We start from the raw sequence: 17,958 nt of genomic DNA, 5'->3' as shown, positions 1-17,958 counted from the left end.
AATGATCACACTTTGTGCCCTTAGAAGACTCTAGAAAATCAGAACGACAATGGAAGGTCAACAAGTCCGAATTAGCACATAAAACCCTTAAAAACCAAATGTTAATTTACCAGAAGGCAGTTGGCAGTTAAGGATGCAAGATCAGCATATTTCTCTGAATTAATATCAAGAAATAACCACAATCCTAAAGTTCTCTTAAGGGTAATTGATTCTGTTATAAATGGTCCCTCCACTTCTCTTTTTGAACCTGATGTTGAGTTGTCGGAAAAATTTCTCACTCATTTTGTAAACAAGGTGGAGAATATTAGGTCCCTAATCCAGCCAGGCTCTTGCATTCGTTCCATTTCCCATGTTAATTCTGCCTGTTTTACCCAGTTTCAATCAATTACAGTTTCAGTGTTAGAAAGTACAATCTCCAATACGAACTTCTCCACCTGGATCTTAGACATCATTCCCACTAAGCTGCTCAAGGAGGTATTTATTTTCAACTATCAGTCCCGTTATTCTGCAAATTCTTAATAATTCTCTGGCTTCATTCAGGTTCTTTTCCAGACAGTTTTAAGCATGCCATTTTTCACCCATTGCTGAAGAAACCTAACTTAGATCCCTTGTCCCTTAGTAACTACAGACCAATCTTCAAATTGTCTTTTTTATCTAAGGTTCTGGAGTAATTTCTTCTGAATTGATTCCTTTTATGAACACTAATACCGTTTTTAATAGTTTCCAGTCTGGTTTTAGAGCACTTCATAGTACCAACACATCTCTAGTTAAGGTTGCTAACGACCTACTGCTGACTGCAGACAGAGGTGACCGCTCGATTTTAGTTCTTATAGACTGAAGTGCTGCCTTTGACACGGTCGAGCACAACATCCTCTTACATCGCTTAGAGACTTGGGTTGGCATCAAGCAAGCAAGCAAAATTTTACTTATAGAGCACTTAAAAATATACAATTACAAAGTGCTTTACACTCAATACACAAAATATGAATCTACTACTACTTTCAACTGCTCCCGTTAAGGGTCGCCACAGCGGATCATCCGTTTCCATTTCTTCCTGTCTTCTGCGTCTTCCTCCGTCACACCAGCCACCTGCATGTCCTCCCTCACCACATCCATAAACCTCCTCTTTGGCCTTCCTCTTTTGTGGCAGCTCCATATTCAGCATCCTTCTTCCAATATACCCAGCATCTCTCCTCCACACATGTCCAAGCCATCTCAATCTTGCCTCTCTTGCTTTGTCTCCAAACCATCCAACTTGAGCGGTCCCTCTAATATAATCATTCCTAATCCTGTCCTTCTTCATCACTCCCAGTGAAAATATTAACATCTTCAACTCTGCCACCTCCGTCTCCTGTCTTTTCGTCAGTGCCACTGTCTCCAAACCATATAACATAGCTGTTCTCACAACCATCTTGTAAACCTTCCCTTTAACTCTTGCTGGTACCCTTCTGTCGCAAATCACTCCTAACACTCTTCTCCACCCACTCCACCCTGCCTGCACTCTCTTCTTCACCTCTCTACTGCACTCCCCATTACTTTGGACAGTTGACCCCATGTATTTAAACTCATATGCCTTCGTCACCTCCACTCCTTGCATCCTGACCATTCCACTGTCCTCCCTCTCATTCACGCAAAGGTATTCCTTCTTGCTCCTACTGACTTTCATTCCTCTTCTCTCCAGTGCATACCTCCACCTCTCCAGGCTCTCCTCAACCTGCACCCTACTCTTGCTACAGATCACAATCGTCCATGGAGACTCCTGCCTGATCTTGTCTGTCAACCTGTCCATCACTATTGCAAACAAGAAAGGGCTCGGAGTCGATCCTTGATGTATTCCCACCTCCACCTTGAACCCATCTGTCATTCCAACCACACACCTCACCATTGTCACACTTCCCTCATACATATCCTGCACCACTCCTGCATACTTCTCTGCAACTCCCGACTTCCTCATACAATACCATACCTCCTCTCACGGCACCCTGTCGTATGCTTTCTCTAAATCTACAAATACACAATGCAACTCTTTCTGGCCTTCTCTATACTTCTCAAACAACATTCTCAAAGCAAACATCGCATCTGTGGTGCTCTTTCGTGGCATGAAACCATACTGCTGCTCGCTAATCGTTGCCTCTCCTCTTAACCTAGCTTCTATTACTCTTTCCCAAATCTCCATGCTGTGGCTGATCAACTTTATACCTCTGTGGTTGCTACAGCTCTGCACATCGCCCTTGTTCTTGAAAATCGGTACCAGTATGCTTCTTCTCCACTCCTCAGGCATCCTCTCACTTTCCAAGATTGTGTTAAACAATCTAGTTAAAAACCCCACTGCCATCTCTCCTAAACATCTCCATGCCTCCACAGGTATGTCATCAGGACCAACTGCCTTTCCATTCTTCCTCCTCTTCATAGCTGCCCTCACTTCCTCCTTGCTAATCCACTGAACTTCCTGATTCACTATTCCTACATCATCCAACCTTCTCTCTCTCATTTTCTTCATTCATCAGCCCCTCAAAGTACTCCTTCCACCTTCTCCGCACACTCTCCTCGCTTGTCAGCACATTTCCATCTCTATCCTTGATCGCCCTAACTTGCTGCACATCCTTCGCAGCTCGGTCCCTCTGTCTAGCCAATCGGTACAAGTTCTTTTCTCCTTCCTTAGTGTCTAACCTGTCATACAACTCACCATATGCCTTTTCCTTTGCCTGTGCCCCCTCGCTCTTCGCATTACGCTGCATCTCCTTGTACTCCTGTCTACTTTCTTCATCTCTCGGACTATCCCACTTCTTCTTTGCCTACCTCTTCCTCTGTATACTTTGCTGTACTTCCTCATTCCACCACCAAGTCTCCTTGTCTTCCTTCCTCTGTCCTGATGACACACCAAGTACCTTCCTAGCTGTCTCCCTCACTATTTCTGCAGTGGTTGCCCAGCCATCTGGCAACTCTTCACTACCACCCAGTGTCTTAACTTCTGCCTGAACTCCACACAACAGTCTTCCTTCTTCAACTTCCACCATTTGATCTTTGGCTGTGTCTTCACTTGCTTCCTCTTCTTGGTCTCCAATGTCATCCTACAGACCAATATCCGGTGCTGCCTAGCTACATTCTCCTCTGTCACCACCTTGCAGTCTCCAATCCCTTTTAGATCGCACCTTCTACATAAGATATAGTCCACCCGTGTGCACTTTCCTCAACTCTTGTACGTCACCCTGTGTTCCTCCCTCTTTTTGAAATATGTATTCACCACAGCCATTTCCATCCTTTTCGCAAAATTGACCACCATCTGTCCTTCCACATTTCTCTCCTTGACTCCATATCTACCCATCACCTCTGTTCCCTTCACCAACATGTCCAATTGAAGTCTGCTCCAATCACCACTCTCTCCTCCTTGGGTACCCTCTCCACCATGTCATCCAACTCACTCCAGAATTCTTCTTTCTCGTCCGTCTCACACCCAACTTGCGGGGCATATGCGCTGATAACATTCAGCATACACAAAATATGAATAAATGCATAAAATAAATGTATTTATTTAACAATATTTAATCAAGGGCTTGGCTCTTAGCTTTTTACCCTCTTACTTCAACAACATAACCTTTTCTGCTGTTCTGGGTAACTCTTCTTCCTCGGTGGCTCAGTTGAGTTGTGGTGTGCTTCAAGGCTCAATTTTTCGCCCCCTTCTCTTTTCTATATACACGCTGCCCCTTGGCCAGGTCATTCAAAAATCACTATGTGCGCTACCATTTTTATGCTAATGACACTCAGTTATACATGCAACTAAAACCCACAGATCCCATCGCCCTAACAAATCTCACAACTTGCCCCTCTAACATTAAATCCTGGATGTCCAAAGATTTTCTCAAATTTAATGATAAGTCTGAGGTAACATTAAATCCTGGATGTCTGAAATTTTTCTACAATTTAATGATGATAAGTCTGAGGTCATTTTGTTCAGTCCTGAAAATTCCACCAGCCTTTTTTTTTTTTTTATTATTACTATTGTTGGTGGTCTGTCAGGTAGTCTTAAGCAGGCTGCTAGGAATCTTGGGTAATATTCAATGCTAACCTCACTTTTGATAATGAAATCAAACATGTTGTTCAGTCATGCTTTCTCCAACTCAAGCTAATCTCCAAAATTAGGCAATTTTTATCAATTGCCGATCTGCAAAAAGTTGTACATGCTTTTATCTATTCTCAGCTATACTATTGTAATGCACTTTATTCTGCTATCAGCAAGGGCTCCCTCCACCGTCTGCAGTTGGTACAAAATGCCACTGCTTGGCTCATTACCGGGACAAAGAGGCATGACCATATCACTCCTGTGTTTGCCTCCCTACAATGGCTCCCTGTTATATTTTGATTTTAAAATTTCATTGCTCACGTTTAAGGCTTTAAATGGTCTTGCTGCTACCTAAATTTGTGATTTATTGACCTGGTATATGCCTTCTCGGCCATTAAGATCTACAGATGAGGCTCTGCTGGTTATTCCCAGGTCTTGGTTTGTTATAAAGGGTGATCGGGCTTTTGCTGTTAGAGCCCTCACACTATGGAACTCTCTTCCTGTTGAAATAAGACAAACCAAGTCTCTACCTTCTTTTAAATCTCATCTAAAAACTTTTCTTTCTATGAAAGCTTTTACAAATGTTTTTATTTTTACTCTTATTTGGTCTTATTATTTTTGCCTTGTCTGATTTTATTTCTTTGTAAAGCACTTTGTAACACTGTTTTAAAAAAAGTGCTATACAAATTAAGTAATTATTATTATTATTATTATTATTATCAGTTAATCTATTAATCCTTTAGGCAAACTGTAGTGGGTCCAGGGTGTCAGACAGCAGTGAGGTGATGTGAGTTTTGACTTGCCATTCAAAGCACTTCATGATGACTGGTGCGAGTGCTACCGGGCGGTAGTCATTTAGGCGGCACACCTTTGGCTTCTTCGGGGCAGGGATGATGATAGTCTTTTTTTTAAATTTTTTTTTAATAAATTTATTTCTGATTTTTCCCTTTTTTCTCCCAATTTAGTGGCCAATTGATCCCTATTTTAATTCAAACACCCACCCTCGTATTGCATGCGTTCGCCAACTGCATCTCTCCGGCCGGCAGTCTCGAAGGAAAGCGCCTCCCCACTTTCGTGACAAGGCGAATCCAAACCGAACCACTGTTTTTCCGACACACACAGAGACGCATTCACATGACGAACACAAGCCGACTCCGCCCCCCTCCCGAAGACAGCGTTGCCAATGATTGCTGCTTCCTCGAGTCCGGCCATAGTCGGATCTGACGAGACGGGCGCGAACCCCAGTCCCCAGTGGGCAACTGCATCGACACCAAGCCGATGCTTAGACCGCTACACCACCGCGGACTATGATAGTCTTTTTTGAGGCACATGGGAACTGTAGACTGGAACAGGGAGAGACTGAAAATGTCTGAACACACCCATCAGCTGGTCTGCGCACACTTGGAGAACTCGGCTCAGGATATCACTTAGACCAGAAACCTTGCGTAGAGTAATCCTTTTGACGGATTTGCACACAGCACACAACTGTCCTTGTTATTTCCATTGGGCAGGAGTCCTGGACCATCTGTGTGTCCGTGGCAGAGGCAGAAGTGACGTCCTCAAAGCGTGGATAAAAAGTGTTCAGTTTATTTGGGAGAGATGCAGACACTTCTAGAACAATTTTGATATTCCTTTTACAGTCCCTGATAGTTCTCAGTCCATTCCACATGTCTCTGGAGGTGGAGCCACAGCAGTGTGACTCAGCTTTGTCCCTATATTGTCCCTTAGCAGTGTTGATTGTTTTATGGAGTTCATACCAAGTTTTCCTGTATTTGTTCAAATTCCCCCCCCCCCCCGAATTAAAATTGGTGGTCTGCACTTTAAGTGTAGCATGGATTTTGCCCTTTACCCATGGCAGTGTATCAAGACATTTTATATAGAGAAGTGTTTATTGACCTAAATTATTGCAGAAATACAACAAAGAAGCTGTGGAAATCAGTATTTTGACTGTATTTGGTCTTTAACACTAGAACAACTGGTATTTCACTCCTACCTAAAACGACCATGGGGTCAAAATGACCGCCAGTTTTTAAACTCTATATTCTGTCAAGATAAATACCCAATTGAGGTATTACTGCATAGCATATGCTAGTATGTGTGTTAGTAAAAAATTGACACCAAAATTAACTTTTTAACAACTACAATAATAGCAAAATTGAAAAAGGGAAAATATTACCCGAAAAACAAAGTGGAAAACACATATTGCTAATCTAACAAACGTAACAAGGCCTACAAAACGTGAAATATATTAAAAAAAAAAAGAACTGAAAATAACCATTGCAACAGTCCCAAACAATGACTGAAACTTAAAAACTACTAGAACGACCATGGGTGGTCAAAATGACTGCCATGGTTTTTAAAATCTATATTCTGTCAAGATAAATACCCAATTGAGATATTAATGCATTGCATATGTTAGTATGTCTGTTAAGAAATGCCTGACACCAAAATTAACATTTTAACAACTTTAATACCATTCTTCAAACAATTTAAAATCGCTGCTGTTCAACACCTGTAAATTCTGCAATGCCTTGGTGGTAGTCATGGTTCGTCTGAAACGGTGTCTGTAACCAGACATGTTTGCAATAATCAAAAATCAAGTTGAGACTATTACTCTGCACTGGAGAATGCTAGTGTGTTTCTAGGACAGAGCAATGAACTTCGCAAAGGAAATTATGCGACCGACACATGTCATAAATAGTGACATGATGTGCACAATGACGCGCAAATTATGAGCGGTAATTTTGACTGCTCATGGTCGTTTTAGGTAGATCTTATAACTTTTTTGTACATTGATCTTAAACTAATTTTAATGCAAATATATGCAATTTTAGGATCATTTAGGGAGCGGCAGGTCTATATCTTTTTTTCCCAAAAGTTATTAAACTTTGAAAATCCAAAATGGTCAAAATGACTGCCTTGGTCGTTCTAGTGTTAAATTCCACAACAGTTCATTGGTGGCTCGCAGATGGCATTCTCAAGGCAGCTATGAATGCGATTATGACAGGAGAAAGACAAAGATTTGCAAGGCACTGCTGACTATGAAGTCAAATATATGGGAACACTTTGGCTTTAATAAAAAGAAAAGTAACCTTGACAAATTATCGAAGGTGTGCAGACATAAAGTTAAGATGAAATATTTCTGAAATATTTCATCAGCAATGGTGCCACAGTATTACTATGGAAGCAGCTGTCAACTACATTAACTGTTAGTGCAAGCTCCGAATAAGCAAGGGCAAAACTGTTTGACCAGCAACTTCCTGAAAACGCCACAAGATCAAAGGCCACATCAAATAAAATCACTGTTCAGTATATCAAATAGAATTGTTCTATGTTTACAAAATTTCCTTTTGAATCAAACCGAAGAGCGATTAATCAATAATTAAAGCAATTTACTTACTATCAACCCAAAAACTAAGACCCATAATAACCAATATCTGCTTATCTAATTAAAATCCTTCCAGTCGATGTACACTAAACAGCTTTGGAGATTTGCAGTAGTGTCTTCTGACCACCAGCAGACACTGTGTGTCTTGGGCCTATACTGTTTCAGTAGTTGTTTGTAGGCCAGAAGTAGGAAAACAATATTGTGGTCAACAGACCCAAGGGGTGGCAGAGCTCTAGCTGTAAAGGCTCTACTGAAGTTACCAAAGCATAAGTCTATTGTTTTGTCAAGTCTGGCTGATATATTTAAGCACTGGTTTAACACTAGCATAATGTGGTTATTAGTTATTATTGTCATCTGTTGATAAAGTTCTTCTATGAGCTTGGTCTACCATATCTGCTTGTTAGACATAACTTTTCTTCCTTAAACTCTGCTAACTGCCCTATCCTTCCACAATTGACTGCTATGGTGAAGACATAAAACCTTGTTTTATTACTTTTTCAAGAAAGTGCTACCTGACAGTAACCATTAAAATGAGCAAGGAAAGAAGCGTTCATGATTTAGATATTCATAGATTACCTACTGAATTTGATAAAAAGTACAAAAAGATGATCTGTCTGCATGGCATGCAAATCCTCAGCTTTATGTCTCCATTTGATTTTCTAGGCACTGTGAAATAATTGAAATAAGAAAAAGAAGGCCATGAGAAATACCTGAGTTGTGTTCCCTGGCTTGTTCAGCCTTCTTCAGTGCACCCTTCTTAGCCTCCTCATACTGCCTTTGTTCTGCAATAGACTTGTTGAGAACCTGACTGATGATTGAGTCGCCTTCTCCAACCAGAAACATACTCTTGAACTTGTTGTATAGCATCGTGGCTTTATCCATGATGTCCTGGCTGGCTTTGAATCTGCGGATCTGGAATGCACAGGCATATAAAAAGCACTCTTCATGTATTCACCATTTTGCGCAAAGACACAATCATGGTTCCAAACACACAAAGACACAGCGAGGCTTTAACATGTAACAATTTATCGGATTTCTTATACTATATAAAACAAGGGATGCTTGAATTTTGTCAGTAAAATTCCATTTAGTACAGCTGCTATTTGTGTATATCTTAATAAATGCACACATCGGGGTCCGTGGTGGTGTAGCAGTCTAAGCGTCGGCTTTGTGTCGATGCAGTTGCCCACTGGGGACCGGGGTTCGCGCCTCGGTCTCGTCCGATCCGACTATGGCCGGACTCGATGACGCAGCAATAATTGGCAACGCTGTCTTCGGGAGGGGGTGGAGTTTTCTTGTGTTCGTCATATGAATGCGTCTGTGTGTGTGTCGGAAAAAGCAGTGGTTCAGCCTGGAGTCGCCTTGTCACGAAAGTGGTGAGGCGTCTCCTTCGAGACTGCCGGCCGGAGAGACGCAGTTGGCGAACGCATGCAGTACGAGGGTGGGTGTTTGAACTAAAAATAGGGATCGACTGGCCACTAAATTAGGAGAAAAGGGGAAAAATCAGAAATACATTTATAGAAAAAAAATAATAAAAATAAATGCACACATGGAAAACCTTAAAAGTTACCATGATATAAGCCAAGATTTGTGTTGAAAATCTATTGTTTCACTTGTGTTGTTTTCATTTCATGAAGATGCATGCCTCTGACAAAGCTGTTATCTGTTTAATTCTAAACTAATTAGTCTGAACTAGGAATAGTAAAAATAGAAAGCTTAAAAAGTTTTTTTTTTAAAAGCTAGTTTCTAATTTAATTTTACTGTTAGTACGAGTAGTTTGAGTAGGATATGCTTTCAAATATAGCCCAAGGGTAGGATTAAACCTGTGCTTGCTATTTTGCAAATAATGTCAAGACCTGATTTACAGAAAGCTGTAAAATCCAACATGGCATCAGAACAACGGAGGCAGGCAGGCAGTTTCACATACAGACATCAAACCATGTAATCTTCGCACATAAGACTATGTATCAATTTGGAAACTTATTATTGGAAGGTCACACAGTATAAAAATAATATTTAAAAAGTTATTTAGGACCTAGTTGTAAAACTGCCATCAGTTTATCAACCAGAGACAAAGTACCTGGCAAGGCGCCATAAGCAGTACCATTTTTACAATGTCAATGTTGATCAATGTTTTCCAACCTCATCTGAGGATCTTGTTTGAGAGAAAATCTTGATATTTGTAATGTTAAAGATGGCATTAAGATTAATTTCAGAAATATTGGTAAAATTTTGACCAGACCAGAACATCTATCACTTGAGAAATATGCAAAGGAAAAAAAAAGGGGGGAAAACCCCAATGTTCAAACTGGCAGAATGAAAAATGTTTATGAATCAGAAACTATTCATTTTGTGGTCTCTTATATTATCTCCACACTACTCCTGCCAATAAGTCTTATATTTAAATCATATCGCATCACAAGTGTTCACAATGAAACTGAATCAAATTTCCAGAGTATCTTGAAACCAGGAGTCTTACCTTTTTTAGTGTAGCAATTAGCTCACTGTGTTTTTGCAGGTGCTGGGTAGTAACCTGAAGGGTCCCAATCTCATCTAATGCTTCTAATGCTTTCTTCACATCCTAATAAAGGCAGAGTAGGAAGAAAGAGCATGAGAACAGAAGAACACTGAGGTTGGTAAAGAAAGTTAAGAATAGATTGCTTGGGTGTCTCAAATCAGGAAATTTGATAGAATAATTTCTGGCTTACAAGCCTTACGCAGGCTAACAAAGGACAAAGTATCCCTATTAATAATCTATTAAGACATGAGTTATGCAGTGTACAGCATCAGTACAGACAGTAGGCATTATACCATGTAAATTGGACATACCAACTCACATCTTGTTTGAACTTACTGGGTTGTCAATTTTCAGTGAGATTTTTATTTCGCTGTGCAACCGTTGGAGTTTTGATTCCGTAGAGATTTCTGTGAAAACAAGAAGTCAAATTTAAAAAAAAAATGTACACATTTTAGTTTTCAACATAAACAGCAGCAGATTTCCGTTTCTTTCAAAGTCATTGAATAAACCGTTGTTTGTCTGCCAGACCATCAAAAAAGCTACCACTTATTCTCACTTTGGAGCTACCACTTATTCTCAGTTGAAAAAAATGGAGGAAAAATTGAACTGATATAGAAATACTGAATTGTAACAAGGAGTACATTGGCCTCTACGGTACACTGAGTTGCCAGTCTATTAGGTGTACCTATCTAGTAGCATGTTGCACTTGCTTTGGCCTTCAGAACAGCATGAATTTGTCTGGGCATGGATTCTACAAGATGCTGGGTGAGTTTTGCAGGAATGTTGCAACATGCAGAAATGATTGAATTGCACATTTGCTGCAAATTGGATGGCTGCAGTCTTGAGGTGAACAGCCATTTCCCCCTCATCCTAGAGATGCTCAATGAGGTTGAGATCTGGGAACAGCACAGGTCACTGAAGCAATTAAAACTTGTGGTCAATGTTCCTCGAACCATTCCGTAACTATACATGTCTTGTGGTGGTGCATTATCAGGCTGGAAGTGTCCGTCTTAGTGTGGATAAACGATAGTCACGAAGGGATGAACTTGGTCTGCAACAATTTCAGATATGCTGTGCTGTTTCAGATGTTCTTCAATGGGTATTAGGGTCCCTAACATGTGCCAGGAAAGCATTCCTCACACCATTATACTGCTACCACCGGCCTGTACTGTTGACACCAAACAGTATGGATCCATGGACTCATATGTTGCCTGCACCAAATTCTGATCTTTCCATTAGCATGATGCAAAAGGAACCTGGGTTCATCTGACCAGGCAATTTTTTCCCACCCCTCAACTGTCCAGTTTTGATGCTCCTGTGCTCACTGGAGACGCACTTTCTTGTTCTTTGCTAATGACATCGGCATCCGACATGGTCTTCGGCTGTTGTAGCTCATTTGAGACCAAGTCTGAAAAGTGGTGTGTTCTGAGATGGCATTCTGCACAACAATGTTGAATTCAGATGTGATTTCCGTCGTTGTGGCCCATCTGTTGGCTTACACAATTCTTGCCAATCTCCTTTGACTTCTCTGATCCACAAGCTATTTTTGTCCATAGGATTGGTGATCATTGGTAGTTTTTTTTTTCTTAAGCACTACACTTGGTAAAGCCATGAAATGGTTGTGTGTGAAAAGCCACACTACTCTTTCCCATATTTTCATGCTGTGGCTGATCAACTTTATACCTCTGTAGTTGCTACAGCTCTGCACATCACCCTTACTCTTGAAAATTGGTACCAGCATTCTTCCTCTCCACTCCTCAAGCATCCTCTCACTTTCCAAGATGTGCAAAACAATCTAGTTAAAAACTCCACTGCCATCTCTCCTAAACACCTCCATGCCTCTGACATACCTGTGGAGAAAGTCAGTGGGAGCAAGACGGAATACATATGCGTGAACAAGAATGAGGACAGCAGAATGGTGAGGATGCAAGGAGTGGAGGTGACGAAGGTGGATGAGTTTAAATAGTTGGGGATAACTGTTCAAAGCAATGGGGAGTGCGGAAGAGAGGTGAAGAAGAAAGTGCAGGTAGGGTGGAGAAGAATGTTAGGAGTGATTTGCAACAGAAGGGTACCAGCAAGAGTTAAAGGGAAGGTTTACAAGATGGTAGTGAGACCAACTATGTTGTGTGTCGTGTGTGTCTGACATTCTTGTGTAGGAAGTCGGGTTGTGAAGCGTTTAGTGTGTTGGTGTAGTGCTCTGTGCCTGTTACGTCTCACTTTTAACCTTCACCGCTGGCTAGCAGAAATGCGAAGAGGAGAGCCGAGCACGTAAGTCTCTCCTTGCCAGTACATAGCCTTTCCAACAGCAAGCCCTATGTAGTGCCTCCTCATGGCGACACATGGTAACTGGGTACACCTTGGACCCTGGCTGAACTACAAGGGACTCGGAGGGGGTCTGGCCCCTAGACGTGTGGTAGCCAGGCCAACCTGTGTGTGGATATTCCCTGATGCCCACGAACCAGCCTCCCAGCTATGGGTTAAATAGTGCCACTGCCTAGTGGATACCACGGGAGAGGAATAGGCTACAGGAGTAAACCCCTACAGAAAATCAATGTCTACAGTGCTGTTTTTTTGTTGTTGTTGCCCCTTTGTATCTGTCTAATTGGGAGAGTACTGCTGGTGTGGTGTGTGGCTGCTGCTTCTCCCTCTTGTAGCCCCCCCCTTCCCATCCACCCCTGTAAGTCTTTGCTATGTTTACCTGTTGTCTTGTTTCACCCCGTTTATTGTAAAGTGACTTTGAGTGTTAGAAAAGCGCTATATGAGATTAATTTATTATTATTATTATGGTTTGGAGATGGTGGCACTGACGTAAGACAGGAGGCGGAGCTGGAGGTGGCAGAGTCGAAGTTGTATAGATTTTCATTGGGAGTGACGAAGAAGCACAGGTTTAGGAACGAGTATATTAGTGGGACAGCTCAGGTTGGGCAGTTTGGAGACAAAGCAAGAGAGGCAAGGTTTGGACATGTGCAGAGAAGAGATACTGGATATATTGGGAGAAAGATGCTGAATATGGAGCTGCCAAGGAAGAGGAAAAGAGGACGGCCAAAGAGGAGGTTTATGGATGTGGTGAGGGAGGACATGCAGGTGGCTGGTGTGACAGACGAAGGTGCAGAGGACAGGAAACGGATGATCCGCTGTGGCGGCCCCTAACGGGAGTAGCCAAGAGTAGTAGTAGCAGTAGTAGGTTGTGTGTGAAAAGCCCAGGACGACAGGGGTTTGGGATCATGCCACATTCAAAGTCACTAAGGTCACTCATTTTGCCAATTCCAACATACAATTATGTACCATTTGTGTGAAACTGGCGGGTGTGCCCAATAAAACGACAACTATATACCGCAGTTGAAAACTTCACACATACTGTAGCACTCCCAGCTGAATGATGGTCTGACTCTTCCACTGATGGTTCACAGAAGTTTATTTGCATTATACAATGCCCTTTTCTTTCCTCATCTCTTTTTGCTTAGTGAACACACCGTAACAGCTACAAAGAAATAAAGAAAATCCATACCATCTTTTACATTATGTCAAAACCTTAGAAAAAATGTAGCCTTACAATATTCATTATCATCAAAAATAGAATCATCTTTTTAACCTTAAATCTTTTTTACAGTTTTTATACTAACTCCATGAATTTACACCCTTTTTAACCCTTTACCTTTGACAATTTCTACCAGAATGCTATAATCATGTTTAACTTCACATACCGTTCCTTTGGACACAATATATGCAGTCAACACAAAACATACTTAAAGAGAATAACTACACATATTTAGCCTTGACCATATTACTGCAAAACACATGAGTAATCTCAATATATTGGCAGGCAACTTAAACTTTATACCTACTCCTTCAAGATTGACAGAATGGCTTAGTATTGCGCTAATATTGTGATCTTATGGGCTTCAGCATACCTTCGTTAAACGTATGAACAAAAAACACTGCAAAACAATTCATAATTAAACAACAGTAAACAAAGAAATGAACAACCTTGTGCCCTTATCAGCCAGGTGCTAAACGTTTAAGCTATTTCATGATTAGCTGAGAACTCTGGTTTATGCAGACACATGACGATATGTACACCTTTCTTTTGTTTACGTCTTTTCCACCCCTTTACGGTTCATTTAACAGGTTTCTGGCACTGCGTGACATTAACCTTTCAAAATATGAGCATCAACTTTAACATATAAACTAATGACATTATTAATGATAAACTTACAAAAACGCAAATGAGTAAACATGAAATGTAATAGATACTGGGAGTATGCTGGGCTATATTAAATGTCATTCACACATACTGTATATTTACTGAAAAGTAAACTGTTGTGAGCACAGACAACTCTAATCCAAAGTTTAAATAAAACCCAAACCAGCCATCTTTTAGTTAAAGAGATGTACAATCTGGATAATAGGACTAAAAGTTATTTTCTTTAAAGTGCATTAAATGCACTAAAAAACTCTGCCTAACAGGTTCTATGTCTTGATGCACGCCCAATAATCCAGGGAAAGAAATCCCAGAAAGTTGAATCAGTTCATCTGGACACAACTTTTAGTGGGGGAAACGTTTCATCACTCATCTCAGTGACTTCATCTGTCTCAGCTGACTGCAGGTATACCCAACCTTATAAACAGCATAGTTGCATAATGACTGAAACCGACACAGTTGGGTTACAACCAAAACCAGCAATTGGTTTCATATGCAAATTGCCATGACCATGAGTTAGAGTTACAGTGGCCATGTGTACTATTCACAGAGGATTGGGGAATAATTGCAATCACAGAATTGTAAGCACTGTAAAATGGTGACAAATGTACTCCCAGGGATGGTTGTTTCCTCACTCTGTGGACAAACACATAAAGATCACCAGGGAGGATGTGAAAAATGACTGGTTAGACTTCTTAGACTGTAAAATTGCAATTGGTGATGGGGGACATTTGATTGTTGATGTTTACTGTAAACCAACACATACTGATCAGTACTTAAGGTTTGACTGTCATCATCCACTGGAGCACAAACTAAAAGTCATCAGGACCCTGGATCAACGAGCTGACAATGTCCTCACCAACACAGCAGCCACGAAACGGGAGAAATTCCACAATAAAAATGCCCTGGTTATGTGTGGTTATCCTAACTGGGCATTTGTCAAAGCCAGGAAGATGCCCAAACAGTGCACCCACCGATCAAAGAGAGAACAACAGCTGCCTAAGCATAAACCAGTGTGATTCCGTATGTAGCAGGAGTGTTGGAACAGTTGAGATGCATATTTTCCAAACACCATGTTTCAGTTGCTTTTAAACCCCGAAACATGCTGCATCAGAAACTGGTCGACCCCAAGGATCGGGTCTCCCGGTAAAGAGCAATATAGTGTACGCTGTTATGTGTCAGGAGGATTGCCGTGACTTGTACATCGGGGAAACCAACCGGACTTGGGCAAAGAGGATGGCACAACACATATGAGCTACCTCATCAGGCCAGGAATCCGCAGTCTACACACATCTACAGGCCAGTGGCCACTCTTTCAAGGATGAGGATCTTCTGCACATCCTTGATAGGGAGGAATGCTGGTTTGAACAGGCAGTCAAAGAGGCCATCTATGTGAAGAGGGAACAACCATCCCTGAACCGGGGGGGGGGGGGGGGGCTAAGAGTACATCTGTCACCATCTTACAATACTGTGATTCATTCATTATCAAAACCGCTTATCCTTAGTCAGGGTCACGGGGATGATGGAGCCTATCCCAGCACTCACTGGGCAAGAGGCGGGGAGACATCCTGGACAGGCCGCCAGTCCGTCCATCACTCACTCACTCACTCACTCACTCACTCACTCACTCACTCACTCACTCACTCACTCACTCACTCACACACACACACACACACACACACACACACACACACACACACACACACACACACACACACACACACACACACACACACACACACACACACACACACACACACACAGGGACAATTTAGTATGGCCGATTCACCTGACCTACATGTCTTTGGCCTGTGGGATGAAACTGGAGCCCCCGGAGGAAACCCACACAGACATGGGGAGAACATGCAAACTCCACACAGAGGACGAACCGAGATGACCCCCAAGGTTGGACTACCCTGGGGCTCGAACCCAGGACCTTCTTGCTGTGAGGCGACCTATTGAGGTGACCTTCTTGCTGTGATTGCAACTATTCCCTAATCCTGTGTGAATAGTACACATGGCCATTGTAAGGCTAGTTAATGGTCACGACAATTTGCATATAAAACTGATAACTGGTTTCGGTTGTGATGCAATTTTGCCGGTTTTGGTCATTATGCAAGCAAGCAAGCAACATTTTATTTATATAGCACTTTTTAAAAACATAGTTACAAAGTGCTTTACAGTTAATGCAACTGTGCTGTTTATAAGGTTGGGGATACATGCAGTCTGACGACTGATGAAGTCACTTAGATGAGTGATGAAAGGTTTCTCCCACTAAACGTTGTGTCCAGGTGAACTGATCCAACTTTCTGAGACTAATAGGTTCTAACTGACCTTCCAGGACTCTATGTCCAATCACATAATTATTGACAGTAATGTAAACAAACAGCCTGGCTACATGTTGGTCAGTGACAGCTAATTAGTGCTCTGCTAGCAATGCTGGCAGCATGCTAGATTGGCATAGTGCAGCCACACATTTAACTAGAGGTTCGGTCACCCCCCTAACCCCCCCCCCCAAAAAAAAATCTGTGCACTACTCAAACATCGCTGAATGGTGAATTACAAGGCAGAAAATACATGGCAGCTAAGCTTACATTAGCTATCTTGATATGATAGACTCAACGTGACAGCAAAGTCATGATGTAGGAGTAAGCAGGGTTGCCCCATGTAGTGTTTTTCTTGTTTTCCTCGGGGGTTGCATTAGACAGGAATGGTGTGTGTATGTGCACCCCTCTTGGATGTTGTGCGCAACGGAATTACTTGTAAATTGTTAATTCTTCAACCTATTAAGTGCCAAGTAAGGTAAACCCAAAATGCTCGGTTATAATTCAGAAATGTATGTGGGCTTTTCTTATGTTGGCTTCCCTGCCTTCCACTAGTTTTTCTTTGAGGAGTGATGCTTCTTTCATAGCATGACCAACAGTAATGCCGCTGGAACAAATGAGATTTGACTTTCCAGGACGTTTAATGAAAATTAGCCTGTCTCCATAATTTTGGACCAACTTTTTTTTTTAGTTTCCATGACTTTACTGAGTTTTCCACTTTACCGAGTTTTCTCCCATAGCTCTCAGTTACAGCACTCAGTGTTGTGACAGTCATATTATCTGAAAAGACTGTCTCATCTAACTCTTCAGTTAACTCAATGAAAGCTCTTTGATGTTCGGTGAACTTCTTTTCTGGCAGATGCTTGTTTCTGGCTGCTGAAATATTATTTGCTGAAATGTAGTGTCCAGGGTCCGCGGTGGCGTAGCGGTCTAAGCGTCGGCTTGGTGTTGATGCAGTTGCCCACTGGGGACTGGGGTTCGCGCCCCGGTCTCGTCAGATCCGACTATGGCCGGACTCGATGAAGCAGCAATCATTGGCAACGCTGTCTTCGGGAGGGGGGCGGAGTCGGCTTGTGTTCGTCATGTGAATGCGTCTCTGTGTGTGTCGGAAAAACAGTGGTTCGGCTTGGATTCGCCTTGTCACGAAAGTGGGGAGGCGCTTTCCTTCGAGACTGCCGGCCGGAGAGATGCAGTTGGCGAACGCATGCAATACGAGGGTGGGTGTTTGAATTAAAATAGGGATCAATTGGCCACTAAATTGGGAGAAAAAAGGGGAAAATCAGAAATAAATTTATTAAAAAAAGAAAAAAAAAAGAAATGTAGTGTCCGAGGCAGCTTCTGTGGTACTTGGCATCATAAGCAAATAGATCTTGATGTGTCAGCATGCGAAGATGTATTTTTTCATCAAGCCTCTCTGAGGCAGCACTAAGGACCTTTAACCTTGTGCTTTCACCTGTTCCAGTACTT

At 41.9% G+C, this 17,958-nt stretch overlaps 1 protein-coding gene across 1 annotated transcript in view; it reads right to left on the bottom strand.

The window, feature by feature from the left end:
- psip1a (PC4 and SFRS1 interacting protein 1a) overlaps positions 1-17,958 on the bottom strand; it is a 56,649-nt gene that overhangs the window by 14,366 nt on the left and 24,325 nt on the right. The window contains exons 13-15 of the mRNA XM_056280271.1: positions 10,303-10,373; positions 9,928-10,029; positions 8,159-8,360 (exon numbers count right to left, since the gene is read on the bottom strand). Of these exons, the coding sequence (XP_056136246.1) occupies positions 8,159-8,360; positions 9,928-10,029; positions 10,303-10,373 (375 nt within the window). The remainder of the gene's footprint in view (positions 1-8,158; positions 8,361-9,927; positions 10,030-10,302; positions 10,374-17,958) is intronic.

Source organism: Lampris incognitus, chromosome 5 (genome assembly GCF_029633865.1).
Source record: "Lampris incognitus isolate fLamInc1 chromosome 5, fLamInc1.hap2, whole genome shotgun sequence".
Classification (NCBI taxonomy): domain Eukaryota; kingdom Metazoa; phylum Chordata; class Actinopteri; order Lampriformes; family Lampridae; genus Lampris; species Lampris incognitus.
The sequence above is the reverse complement of the archived record's forward strand: the minus strand, read 5'-3'. Positions and strand labels throughout refer to the sequence as shown.